General features: G+C 41.0%; 1 protein-coding gene across 1 annotated transcript in view; it reads right to left on the minus strand.

Annotated features, from left to right (window-relative positions):
• EVA1A (eva-1 homolog A, regulator of programmed cell death) overlaps positions 1 to 13,515 on the minus strand; it is a 181,820-nt gene that overhangs the window by 132,626 nt on the left and 35,679 nt on the right. Inside the window, exon 2 of the mRNA XM_026044908.1 lies at positions 3,080 to 3,294. Coding sequence (XP_025900693.1) covers positions 3,080 to 3,294 — 215 coding nt within the window. The remainder of the gene's footprint in view (positions 1 to 3,079; positions 3,295 to 13,515) is intronic.

The following is a 13,515-nucleotide window of genomic DNA, read 5'->3' on the forward strand; positions in this document are numbered from 1 at the left end:
TGAACTGTGAGCAAGAAAAGAGATAGCATGGACATCATAGAAGGTTGGAGCTCCTTCTCACAGACCTTCACCACCAACATGGGACAGTTTACATTGCATGGGTCTCTTTTACCAGAGCCACCAAGGCAGATCTCCAGGCACTCTTTTTATGTGCCATATGACTGGGAGTAGGATACTAAGGATTCCCTTACCTCCTGGTTGGGAATATTCTCTGCAAGACTCTACAAGGGAAGTGCAGAAAAGACAATAACAAAACTCTATGACATCAGTGGCCCAAATTAGCTCTTAATATTAAAGGATGAGTAGGCATTTTCTACACTTCCAGTCTTGGAATATCTCAAAGATGCTTCGAGCACAARTATTTCTTTCCTTCAGTAGGCACTGCAACATAACTGATGTTGTAACTCTGGGTCTCCTGCTGAAGAGGGTGGAAAGCACACAGCAAAGTTTAAAAAGCAAACATKGCCTGCCTTTCAGCACAGCTTTAACTTGTTCTTCTGATCTCTCTATTTTCATTTAATTTGATTCAAAAGCTAATGAGAGACTAACCAGCTTGGAACAGAAATCTTTGTCCAAACGTCCAAGCTCAGTTTTTGAAAAGCTTCCACTGAAACTGATATTGCGGTGTTGGAATAACCAAAATGTGCAGCTTGGGGTCACTGCCTYCGTGTCTCAGTCATGATGTCCCAAGTGGTTTGCATCTTATTTTAGGCCAAAGCAAGTAACTAGAGCAAGGGATCCTGGCACTTGACCTACTAGGGCTGCAATGGTAGTGAATGGTTGTGTCAGTGTAACTAACCTTCACTTTTGTCCTTTTAACACAGAAACAATGTCCAGATTGGACATTTACAGGGGAGAAAGCCTTTAAACAAGAATTAACCATTACTCAGGTAATGTTTGCATTAAATAGTTTTAATAACTGCCACTTACATTCCTTCCATTCCACTCTCCAGAAAGGCAATAAAATTTCTGCAATCTGGGCTTGATTAGACACGGTGTTTTTATATATTTAATTGCAAAAGATTTGGTTTAGCTGAGTTTTTATATCACTGCAAATCAGAACACGCACACAATAGTCCTGTCTATAGTAGCCACACAACTGACTCTAAAAACCACAAAAGCACACACAACTTTCCTGTCTAAAGCTTTYCAGTTTTCCTGCACGCACGCATTTCCTACCGGCTCGCTCCAGGCAGTTTGCCATTGAGCTTGTGGAGTTCCTGGCTTACCCTTTGGAGAGGCCTCATCCCCTCCAACATTAATAGAGGGGCCAAGAGATCCGACTCTGGCATTCAGACTCACCCCAYTGTGGCCAGGCACTGCACACGGAGATATCAAATCCAGATTTAGGGGCACCAAAGAGGTATCATGGATCTCCCCCACAGAGACTCAGGAATTTGCCTGAGGTCCTCTAAGAAATTTGCAGCAGAGCGGAGCATGTCACCTCCCTCCCTAGCAGGTCTGCACCCAAAAAAAGCACAAATAGGAATGTTCTGGTCTCAGCCACATAGAAAATTTACTGCTAGGAGGCTGCCTATAAAGCACACCATTCATACTGGGAGCTGTAATGAGAAGCACTCCAAGCGCCAAAGGCAAAGCCAAGGGSTAACAGCTCCGAGGACAAAAGGAGCTAAGCTAAGTCGGTAAGGATTTCTTTTAAATCCCTCCTGCACATAAAACCTTGGCAAGAAAAGCCAAAGATTGCATATTCACGGTTCTCAAGCTGTTCCAGATGCCCTAAGCAGGCCACTCACCTGCAAAGGGTGAAGCTACTCACACAGATATCAATCATGCCAGCTAATTAARTGTTTCAAGTTAATTTGGCAGTAAATAAAAGAAAGGAAGATTGACCTCCAATATTTCTAGTCCCTACTCTCTCCTCCTAAACAGCACATCTGTCTCTTGTCCATAGTATTATAAGCTTTCTTTATCCTATCAGGGAAAACCTCCCACTGATAAGGACCATGTCCTCCCACATTATAACTCATTTGGTTGATGTTCAATGGAAGTATTATAACAGCAACTGCAAATCTATCATCTTAAGGGTACATACAAGTAAACACCAATCCTGTGCAAWTTCTTAAGAATTTACCACTGACATTTTGAAGCCAAAACACCCAAATCAATTTTCAAAATATGGAAATTCCTCTAAAGTTCTGAAAACAAGAGTTAGAAGTGATGTGGGAAATGCTGGCCTTCAGCCAAATTAGAAAAGAAATATTTCACCAGCCCCATAGGTTCATTAGCCTAGTTCTGCTATAAATTTTATTAGGAGTTATTATTGATTCATAGCCATAAACACACCAGCTAATTAAGAAAAGTTGAGATCTTTGCCCAGAAGTTTTCAGAGTCCCAAATCCTATACTTGGAAAGACTTGTGCTTTTACACTAGCACTTTTACATCTGGATGCAGACCCCATTCATTTCAACTACATCAGCCAATTCATGTTTCTAATTTCAGTTGTTCCTCTTGACCCTGAGTAACACATGCACCTTCTAAACTGTCCTTTGATTTGTTGAAGTCACATGTGCTCTYGGGATGATACATGCAGTCATATTCTGCATAAATGGACAGAGATGATTAACTACTGATGCTTGGGAGATTACAGGCTTAAGTGATGTACGATCACTTACAGTCGCCTGAGAGCTAATTGAGCRAGGAGAAAAACAAAAGCCAATGATTCTCTTTGGGTTTCAAGTTACTAAAGAAAAAGCTCAGAAAAAAAATCATTTCTGAATCAAAAAGAACTCAACAGTAACTTCTGAATGTGTTGAAAAAGATCTCCTTTGGGAAGGAGGGCTTAAAAAAATATTCCAATACAGTTCAAATTCAGTCATAATACTTTTGAACATAATTTAGTCTTGCAGTGTAATTCTGTTTCAAACACATTCCTGAACAGTAGCAAAATTAAGAAATGCATCAGAAAAAATCTAATTCATCCCTCTCTACACTACCAAGACGAATAATGCACTAAGCTGTGTCAGGTGAACACAGGTGAACAGTGCTAGTGCAGGTTGCTACAGCATCAAGCTGCTGCATGAAGTCCAGAATGAACAGGTTCAGTTTAACATGCCATACCTGAAGGGAAGTGCCAACTGTACAGGCCACATCTTCTTTAACCAAAGCTGCATAGGAGTGAGGATAGCGAGAGGGACACAGCTGATGACTTGGTACAATTCGGCCATAAAAAGAAGACTGGATACTGATGGTGGTTCTGTGAGGGCATCTCAGGGAAATGTACTCTCCATCGCAGGCATGGTCGGTGTAATTCTTTAACACTTGTGATATATAACCTGTCAGAAACATGACAAGAAACACAATTAGTGACAGGAAGTTAATATTTAATGCAGCAAAGCAAACACACGACTAACAATGAGAGGAATAGATTTTACAGCCATCTCACACATGAAGAAAAAGGTGGAGGAGAAAGCGAAAGAGATGGGGAGGTGAACTGCTCTGGCTTTCAGACACGTTATATCCTTAGAGGAACTAATATTCAGATATTCCTAACTTATTCCAGTCATATCACTTATTTACATTGGCATACCCATCAAGTATACAGGAAATGCTGCTGAGCCAGACTCATCATATAGATTGCATCCAGATACTGCATCCAGTCTGGGGCCTCACGGTAAAAGAGAGACATCCAAGAACTGGAACAAGTTCAGCAGAGGGCCACAATGTGGGGGACTGGAGCACTTCTCACCCTGTGAGAAGAGGCTGGAGGAGATGGGCTTGTTCAGCCTGGAGAAGAGGCAGCTTTGGAAGAAGCTTTAAGCATCCTGCCTGGGCCTGCAGGGAGGTTATTGAGGAAATGGAGTCAGGTTTTTCACCGTGGTGTATCATTATCACAGGAGAATGATAAATAACATAAGTTGAAACATTAGAGATTGAATATAGAAAACGTTTTTCACTGTGAGGACACTATAGAGCAGAAGCAGGTTCGTGATGGAGCAGGTTGCCCAGACAGGGTGTATAGTCTCCATCTTAGAAGGTTTTCAAGAAAAAGACCCAAAAAGCTTCAACATTTAAGCTTCAGGGATGAAGGCTGTGTTTCTTTTTTGTCTAGATTTCAGGCTGTGCTCCTCATTTAACAATTAAATTGTTGCAGTGCCTCAAGGTGCGTGCCAAATAGCTATTCACTCAGATCAACATACTAATTTCCAAATCCCYGGGGCAACATTTGCTTTTAAGACAAAGACTGAGATGCAGCCCCAATAATTACAGCAAGTGACAGAGCTGCAGCAGATCAACAAACAGCATCATTTAGTTTAGTGTCTATATATCACTTGTTCAAGGAAGTGCTGTAGGTATAAAATGAGCTACAAGAGGGCATTTTCTTTTCCAGTGAGTAGAATACGTGCTCTGCACAGTGCTATTCACTTAGTCTGAAGTCAGATCAGCAATTCTCCCTCCAAAGAAAAGCAACAAGATGACCATTAGGAAAAGCAAACTACAAATGAAAAACAGACTGTAACCCAAAATGTTAAACTAAGCTTTCCATGCTGTCACACCAGTGCATTAGGATTCTCCCCTAAGGCTGGCCTATTAGGGAGGCTGGGAAATCCAACCAAAGTGTAGTAAAGGCTCCTCTGTCTCCTGTGAATATTCAATTATTCTATCAGAGCAGTCATCCTACAGCATGCCTTGCATGTTACCAATTCAGAAGAGAGAAAGCTTCAATCCCTACAGTTACTGCAGACCAGTTACTACTGGAACAACTCCATCCTCTCTTTTCCATCAGAAATCTCAGAATAACTAGAGTTTGTTTAATTTCAAGATACGGAAGGGCCTGAATGCTTTGATGGTGACGAGCTAGTGATAAGCAAAGCATAATGTCTGAAATACCTAGCACTGGTCACTGTCAGAGAGGAGACACTGGGTTAGACATGGTCATGATCAGGGATGACAGAAGGGTCTTCAAAGAGCAAAAGTGACTGGTTGGAAAGAATTAATGTTTTCTTCTGTTTGAATATGTCAAACTAGCACTATATTCATTACTACTTTGAAAATATTTAAAATCTATTTCTGTGTATCAAATGCTCTTTATTAATTGAGATATGAGCTAAAACCTTGCAAGTGTCCACTCCAGATACAGATAAAGCAGGCTTTTATTAAAGTGAGTTAAAGGAAGATTCCATTCTTTTCTTCATCCTCAAATTCTAGGATGTGAAATCAACATTGTCAGATTCAGCAACCACCCCCCTGCTGTACTGACACAGTCAAATCTGCTCTATTGTGTCTTAGTTTATCTTGAGGTGGAAGTGACATCAATTATTATGATTTTATAAGTTCTTGGTAGTTCACTCATTATTCTATCATCTGAGGCGGACAGCAAGTTGGTGACAGATTTAGTCCTTCTTTACAAAAAAATATTTCTTATCCTCAAAATCCTGAAAACCTCTAATAACATTTCAAGAAAACTCAAAGGCTTTTAATGGYCAAATGAACTATTACACATATTTGAAGGCAGAGAAGTTTATTAATATCTGCACCAAACCACCTCTAAGCTGCAGTAATGTGCCATTTTAGCATTCCTACTTGGAAATATAGAACAGTTTCCCATTTTCTGGAACACAAAAAGTCAATGCAATTAACCAGGTCAGTTGATTGAAACCTTATCCTTGCTGGTTGGAACATATCCTTTTATTTTAGTTCTTTTTTTCCCCACGATCTACGTTGTTTTTTAAAATATCAACTGTTGTTTTCTTACAGGTATTTTTGAGACACTGAATGTGAAAGAGAACTTTCTTCCGGGAGAGGCTTTAATCAAACACCTTCCTGGAGCTCAAACACCAGACTTCTTCAGATAGGCTTTGAACCATAGCATTCCAGCTTATTCGTTACATGCAGAACACCAGACCAGTAACTTCTCCCCACAAACGGTGCAAAGCCAGTGGMACAGTGTAACACATCACTGGGATAGGCAAACAGGCCTGGAAATGTGACCCCAGGCAGGGCTTCAAGCCAGAGCAAGTAAGTGAATGAAAGCATTTCATACCAGGCATTACTGATAATCCTGTGGTTGCAGTAGTAAAAGCAGCTCTCTCAAATCACACAGCAGCCTAGTAAGGACAAGCGGGGTTTGTTTTGCTTTGGTACTAATGCTGGAGATTAAAACTTGCTCTTGCAAACCACCTACAGAGAGATAGGCTTTCACTTCAGCTTCTCCCCAGCTATTTGTCTTTTAGAAATGAAACAGCATAGGAAAAACTTCAAGAACCTGTGAGCATATTTGTGAAAAACTTTTATTCGGCGTTTAAGTCATTTTCTTGCCCATTATCTGATCTCTATGGCCACTGTGGCCTCAAACAGCACCCAGCGTTAAGACAGAAAATCTGGTTTCAAAGTGAGAACAAATTTAGAACTGCAGCTAAGTGCCAAATTTCAAGCCTAAATAAGGTAACATTTTGTGAATGCCAAGCATTATGTCAAAGATATTCCTAGTTTTCTGTAAGGATGAGAATATATTAGAAATTAGACTGGTAAGGATAAGGGATGATTAGTGTTAAGGTACAATAGTTACCAACTCTGCCCACCTGAATCCAACTCAGACCACTAGTGAAAACTGATCCCCTTAATCTTTCTGACTAAGCACTTCTACAGAATTTAATAAAAGTTTATAGCCCTTCCACAAGTTGTTGGAAAGAAATGGTCTAGCATGGGACAGCTGATGAAACATTTGCCAACCATTGTCCACTCTGCCTAAACTGCATGGAAGTTGCGCATTAAGCAGCGCACAGATCTTGAAGCAAATCCAAAATAAAATCCAAATTTAATCCTTCTCACATCACACCATCCTCAGCAATCAAAGTTTCCTGTCTTTATGCCTAGGTAGAAAAAATGAAATATTGCTGCTTACTGTAAAGCAAATACAGATTACAGGTTAGCTAGTCAAGCCCTCCTGGAAAAGGAAGGGATCCAACTTTTTGTGGAATGAAAAATTCCAAGAAGCTTTGAGTTCAAGATAATATATCTAAGAAAATTAAAAACACAATAATAAAACTATTTGCATTTGTTTACCAGAATTAATGGTTCCTTTTTGAACTGTGGTATGAAAATAAAATTACAAAAAAAAAAAATCAAAAATGTCACCTCAAAAAGAAGCAAGCTTCTTTCTAGCCAGAAAATGAAACCTTGCTGCAGCAGGCAGGAAACATAAATGCTGTTGCAATCCCATTTTGCAGAAAGGTAAAAGCTTAGGTGGGAAATGTTTGCAGTCTTAACATGAATGGAGCAATAATCCATCCTGTTTTTATGATGACTGCTATGACAAACTGAAGTCACGGTGCTGGAGCAGACAGTGACAGATGCTGTAGGAGGAGGAAACATAAAAGCATTTGAAGAAGTCGTCACCCCCTGCTTTAGGCTTGCTTGGGAAGTGACAMCTCATTGAGTGGTGACAGCTCTTGGTAAGGTTTCTAATGGAGAAATATTTGTCTTCTAACAGACACTGAAAAAAAATCTTCCAGTCAGGTTATGTGCTGATTTCTACAAACAGGGACACAGAGAACAGCAGCACAGCTGCTGCCCAGGGGTACAGGACTCAACAGGGGTGCAGGGGAAGAGCAGCACAAGAATTTCTGTTAAAAACTCTGCATGTGTATGTGTGCATTTTTATATTATATATACAGAGATATACACACATATATGAAATACATACACAAATAAAAATAATAATACTTTCTAAAAAAGCTTTGCACAATATTTTCCCAAGTTTAAGTTATGGGAGAAGCTCAAACCCCACTATTACCAAGGAATTCATTGTTTGTGGTACTAGCTTTCTCATAATACTGTGTAAAAACAATGTTACAGCATTATAAGTATTAATATTTATTAATATATTGCATTAATTTTCAGTTGTTTTAATTGGTATAATTTGCATTAGTATGTATTGTGTGTTGATTATATACTATTGTATGTGCAATACACTGTATATAATATGTAAAATATATTATATTATAACCCAAGGATAATTAACAGGTCAACTTGGGAAGCCTTAAGAGGCTTGTTCAGTGTGCAAAGAATGAATGCTGCAATCTTGGGAAGGGTTTAGTGTACACTTCTTAGAGCCCATGAGACCAAATCCACGCACTAAAAGCAAAACMGGCACCACCTCATTCGAGAGACAGGACTGCATTAAGTGTTAAGGTCAACGCTTTATGGMCTCAAGAACTACATGGGTGATACTTAGTGAGCGGTTTCTCCTGGTTCTTTCTCCTTGGTTTTCAACCCAGTCCTTTCTGAGACACAGCCATGGCACATGTTATTCACAGCACTGCTCACTGGTGGCCTTCGCATCGCATGCTAACTAGCAATAAAGACAGATCACACCACAGGGGGAGTGTAGTTCCTCTAAATTAGGCTATAACAGCTTTGTTTTATGGGAAGAGGAACAGTTTTCTCCAATGGGGGTTTATATACAGAGGAAATTTAAGAGCAAAGCTGTAGGGGTATAATTAGGCTGCTCTAATGATACCCATTCAACTTTCCACAGTAAACATATTCACATGGGGACACACTTGAATAACAAGCAACATATCTTTGCTGGTAGGCTTCCTCATGCAGATAAGTTTCCCTGATGATAATCTTTATTTCCAATTCCACAGTAAAGTACATCTTTGATCCCATCCCTTCCTGTGACAATCTTCCATGGAAAACATATTTGACCTAAAAATCCTCATCCTTACAGATCTAATAGGTAATAGAGATGACTAGCAAAGACCGGACCCAAAGCTCAGTGTCTTCTAAGAAAGAACTTTAATGGGATCAGTCCTTGCACTCAGGCTGTTCCCAGGGCATGCAGATGCTCACAGTTCCTTCTGGATCCATATGATATTATGGCAGGAGACAGACAGCCCTTCTGCACCTTCAGGTCTATCCCCTAAAACTGCTGAAATCCAATTTGCACTACCAGTCTCTCAAGGGCCAGGAATCAACTTATTCATGTGTTGCTAAAGTGGTTACCCAACACAGTCTTATTATATAACTGGCAAAGAAGTCAACAGTTGGATCCATTCCTCCTCCCTCAGGACATGTTCTCAGTTCACTGAATGACTTATTAGTTACTAAACAGGCCAARAACATTTTATGATGATCGGCATCTTCGTTCACCTTCACTTTACCTATGACTTGCACTTTGACAGCTTTTGTGGCCCATCTGGAAACAATCCTGGTCACACTTTCTCCATCCATAGGAGAGAAGGACCCTATAATGCTCTATAAGGCACCTYATTATCTCCATCAAATCCCTTCTCAAGTTCTTCCAGGACACCTAGAAAGAACTCAAAGCTGGTGAGACCGCACAGTGCCCAGCAGTGGTCTTCTGCTGCATCCTCAAGCCTAATGAATGACACTTTGGGGTTTTTTCCTAATGTTTTGAGAGTTAGGGTTCACCAGTTTTCCATGTGCCAAAAACAATAATTTTCACATTTTCTCTGGTAATAGGAAATGTTCACTGTCTGTCAGGAAAGCAGTTGCTGCACATCCACTTGGGTCYCTGGCAAGGTCTGCAACTGCAGTCTTGTGTCCCTAAGCAGAGATAGGGAGAGACAGAGCATGAGGGCACAGTTCCCAGGAAGGTGCAATGTCCAAGTGTGGCCAAAATGCAAACTTTTACCGTTGCAAATGAAGAAGGAAGGATTTATTCCTGCATTAGAAATATACAGTAAAAGAAAAATAAATCAGCCTTGCTCTAACCATGCTTTTCTGCAGGGCTGCAGTGAGGAAAGAGCCTGAGAGCAGCTCTACATAAGAGTGACAGGGAAAGTCCCCTACTATCACTCAAAGAAAGCTTTTACCTACCACATCACAAGGGGACAATGAAAACAGTGATTTGACCACACAAGTGACAGACAGGCCTTTATGCCCACTGACTGATTCCCTTAAGCAGATTGAGAGCTAAACCATAACAACCTGACAAGGCCTGAGAAACACCGACACTAAACAAACATGTTTTTCCCCATTTGTGAGAACTTATTCTGACATGGCCATGAGTACAGAGAGTTGGCAGCTTTGTTTAGATTAGGGCAAACGGCAGGAGTGAAGGCAAGACCTATGGGAGCTGTTGCTAAAGCCATCACAGGCAGACATGAGCTCTTCACACGCGGCGCCAGAAAGCAGCTCAGGGGCCTTGCGTGGGCTACATATCCTAGAAAAAAAGGTAGATTTCAAATGGCAGGTCAAAATGTTGAGCAATTCTTGGGATTCCAGCAAGTAAGTCTGAAATCCTGTTACCTTGCATGAAAAAATACAAYGTGACTTACATGTGCAAATACCATCTTGGCAATGAAGAGCTCCCCTACAGGGAAATATTTCCAGCAAGGTTTCAGTCTCTCTCACAAATTTTAACAAGCTCTTTAACACTCGGCCATTTTCTTTTATCAGAAACTTTTCCTGTTGCAAACTTAAATTCAAGGCCTAGGGACAACATGTAACTAGGGCAGAGGACAGGCAATTTTCTTGCCCAAGTAGGTCGGATCACTCTGCACTGCTTTGCCACCTGAAAGCATTTACACTGAGCAAGCAGGGAATTTTCTGGAGCAAAGACAAATTGTGTCATTGGAAGGACAACTACCATTCACACTCAGCATGAGGTCTGCTGAGACCAAGAAGAACTTAAATTTGTAGTTCCCTTCCAGACCCAAGACTCTTGGGCTTATCTCTCCCAGTGCTCCCCTTTCTGAGAAGATTCAAAGATTAGGTATAAGCCTCTTTCCAACACGGGGATTTTAATCTCTCCCTTTCCTGTCTGCTTCAAATTCCATATTTTAGTTATTTATTCTTAGGCGGGGCAGATTTGACAAACCTAATGAGAGCAGCAGCTCTGGAACGAACCTGCAACCTTTTCCCCCAAGACCCTCAGCGAGAGCTATGATATTGCCCTCCACGTGACCCTTGCCTGTGAAATACATATTTCTCTTTGCCTTGGTCAGGTCTTGGCAGCTTTATGAACCTCTGGAGAGGAAAGGAAATGAGGAGAAACTGAGACAAGATAGAAAATGGGCTAAACAATGGAAGGAAGAAGCAGAGTAAAGGAAAAAGAAGCCCTTTGTCATTTCAAGGAAGTGAAAAAGCAAAAATAAAAAGGAGACAAAGGTAGCAGTAGGGATGAAAAAGAATCTTCCTTATTTGTCAGTTAAAAGTGCGATTACAGGAATTTATCCTGACAAGAAGAATCAGGCAAAAGCATCATGGGTTACTTGAGTAAGGGTAGGGAAACTATAGAAACAGAAAGAAAAYAGCTTTAAAATACTAGAAAGGAGGAAGGAGAGAGATCTGAACAAGAGTACCCATCTGCAAATGTGAAAGATTCTTTGGGGGGCTCTGGATCTGTCAGCTTTTTATAAATGTTCCCATGCAGATGACCTCCCAGATCTCCTCAGAGCTATTCCTGTTTGCAGAAGAGCCTGTCTTTTTTCCACAAAAAAAATAACAGAGAGAAAAGGAAGCTCATGCGGGCTATGAAAAGAAACAAAGATGAGCAGGAGATAAAACTGCCAGATCAGCATCTTCTGGTTTAGCCATTGACTTCAGCCAAGGGGGAATTCATTGCTCACCAGGGACCAGATGATACACAGCAATGTTAAATGCCAACGGGGTAGCAGAAGGTGTGACTATACAAGTAAATAGATTTTTTTTTTAATTTGATAGAAGCAATATTAATCCAGGACAGCAACTTSAGCATTACTAGTTTCAGCTAGAAGCTGAACTGCTTAGCTTCTCCCACCCCTCTCCTGGAAAAGGCATTTCAGGAAAGGATGGGTCTTTGACACTCGGCAGTAAAGGCAGGATAGTCCCTACACCTTGGGCTGAAGATCAAGCACTAAGGCAGGAATTTCCTCTCTGCRTGTTAAACAAGACATCCTTTCATGGTGTTCAAGCAAAAAAAAAAAAATGTCTGTCTCAAAATATCTCACCAATTTAAGTGTATTTTTATTTTTCTTGCAGAATCATTCAAGCAGCATTCAAAAAGCTGCAGCCTTTTGAAGATCGTTGAAAAAATTAGTTCATCCTAGTTTAGGCTTCATTATTAAGACCTATTAGATCCCCATCCTCAGATATTTCCCTTTGCATTGGAAGGCAGCACTGTTTCTCAGCTAGAAAAGCCATAATGTGGAGGAAGGCTCTGTCTCAGGAGACTGACCCTCAGAGGCCACCAAGCTGTTTAGCTACCATTGAGCTTTCTCCACACAGCCATGGAAAGAAATAAGCACTATCTGGTGCAGAGCATTTTATCCTAAAATAGACGTTTAAAATAGATATATTAAAATAGATAATAGAGTTCAACTCTACTAGTTTTACTTGTCTACTTGTCAGGGCCAAAAGGGCATCCTTCAGGTGGCTTCTATCTCCTCTCTTGTGCTGTCCAGAAAGGCCAACTTTGGCCACTACCTTCAGGGTCAGAAAAGAGTTGCCTAAACTCTTTGTTTACTATTGTCAATCCACCTCAGTTTCCCAAAATATCAGCCGGAGAGGATCCCATTTCTATAGCCAAAGGGCAAAAAAAGGGCCTATGATTGTGCAGCAATATTATAGGAGCTAAAACAGAAAACCTAGGGATAAATGTGTATTGGTTTTAATCAGGAGTACTCTGTAGTACATGACAAAGGGGGATGAAAGGACACATTAAGAGGCAGGAATATAAGTTAATAACAATAATAAAGACATCTTGCCAGCACAGAGAAGCCAGAACAGCCCCTCTCTACCACACTGCCACCATCACCTTGGCAAAGGCACTAAGTGAGAACACAAAAGGCATTTTCCACAGGGCCCTTTTTCTCCCCCACCTCTCACTGAGGCCTTTCCCCATATTTGCAGCTTCTTTCAAGGACAGAAATAATATTTGGCTTCCTTGGCAACCCAGAACAAAGAGACAATGGAAATCCGACAGTGGGATTTATTAAGCAGCATACTGCGCCCAGCCCTTGTATAGGGACAGCAATCAGCGCAGAATGGCCCCAGAGTAGCAGCAGTTAGAAAAGCTTTTTCTGGCTAAAAGCTATTTGTGCTGCTTTGACACAGAGCAGTTGTTTGGACTAACAGGCTGGAGAAGGGGATTTCTTGCGTGTAACACTTTGAAGGGCTCTTTGCCTTACAGCTGGAGCAGCAGCTACATCCACTCCACATGTTTTTCTCTTACCATTCGTGTTACACATGGAAACACATCAGCAGCCAACACGATTTCAGGCCAGGCTCCCACTAAAGTGGTCTATTTGGACATATATGGACAGCATTAGCGTTTACAACTACAGGCTGTTATAAAACTGCAGGACCTGAGAGCATTTCCCAATCCCTGGAGTTGTCCCCAGTAGTATCACAACTCCATATCCATCGCAGAACCAGACCAACACCATCCCTCCTCAGAAGAGGTGATTGCCTAAAATAGACAGCTTGAAATGAGATGTTCAACTTCCCTTTGCCCCCATACACTTTGAAAAAAAAAATCTACAGATCACTTAGACTGATGAATACTCCCTCTTCCATAGTTCTGGTTTAGGACAGGACATGGAACT

This window comes from Nothoprocta perdicaria, unplaced genomic scaffold (assembly GCF_003342845.1).
Source record: "Nothoprocta perdicaria isolate Ctin4 unplaced genomic scaffold, notPer1 scaffold_39, whole genome shotgun sequence".
Taxonomy (NCBI): domain Eukaryota; kingdom Metazoa; phylum Chordata; class Aves; order Tinamiformes; family Tinamidae; genus Nothoprocta; species Nothoprocta perdicaria.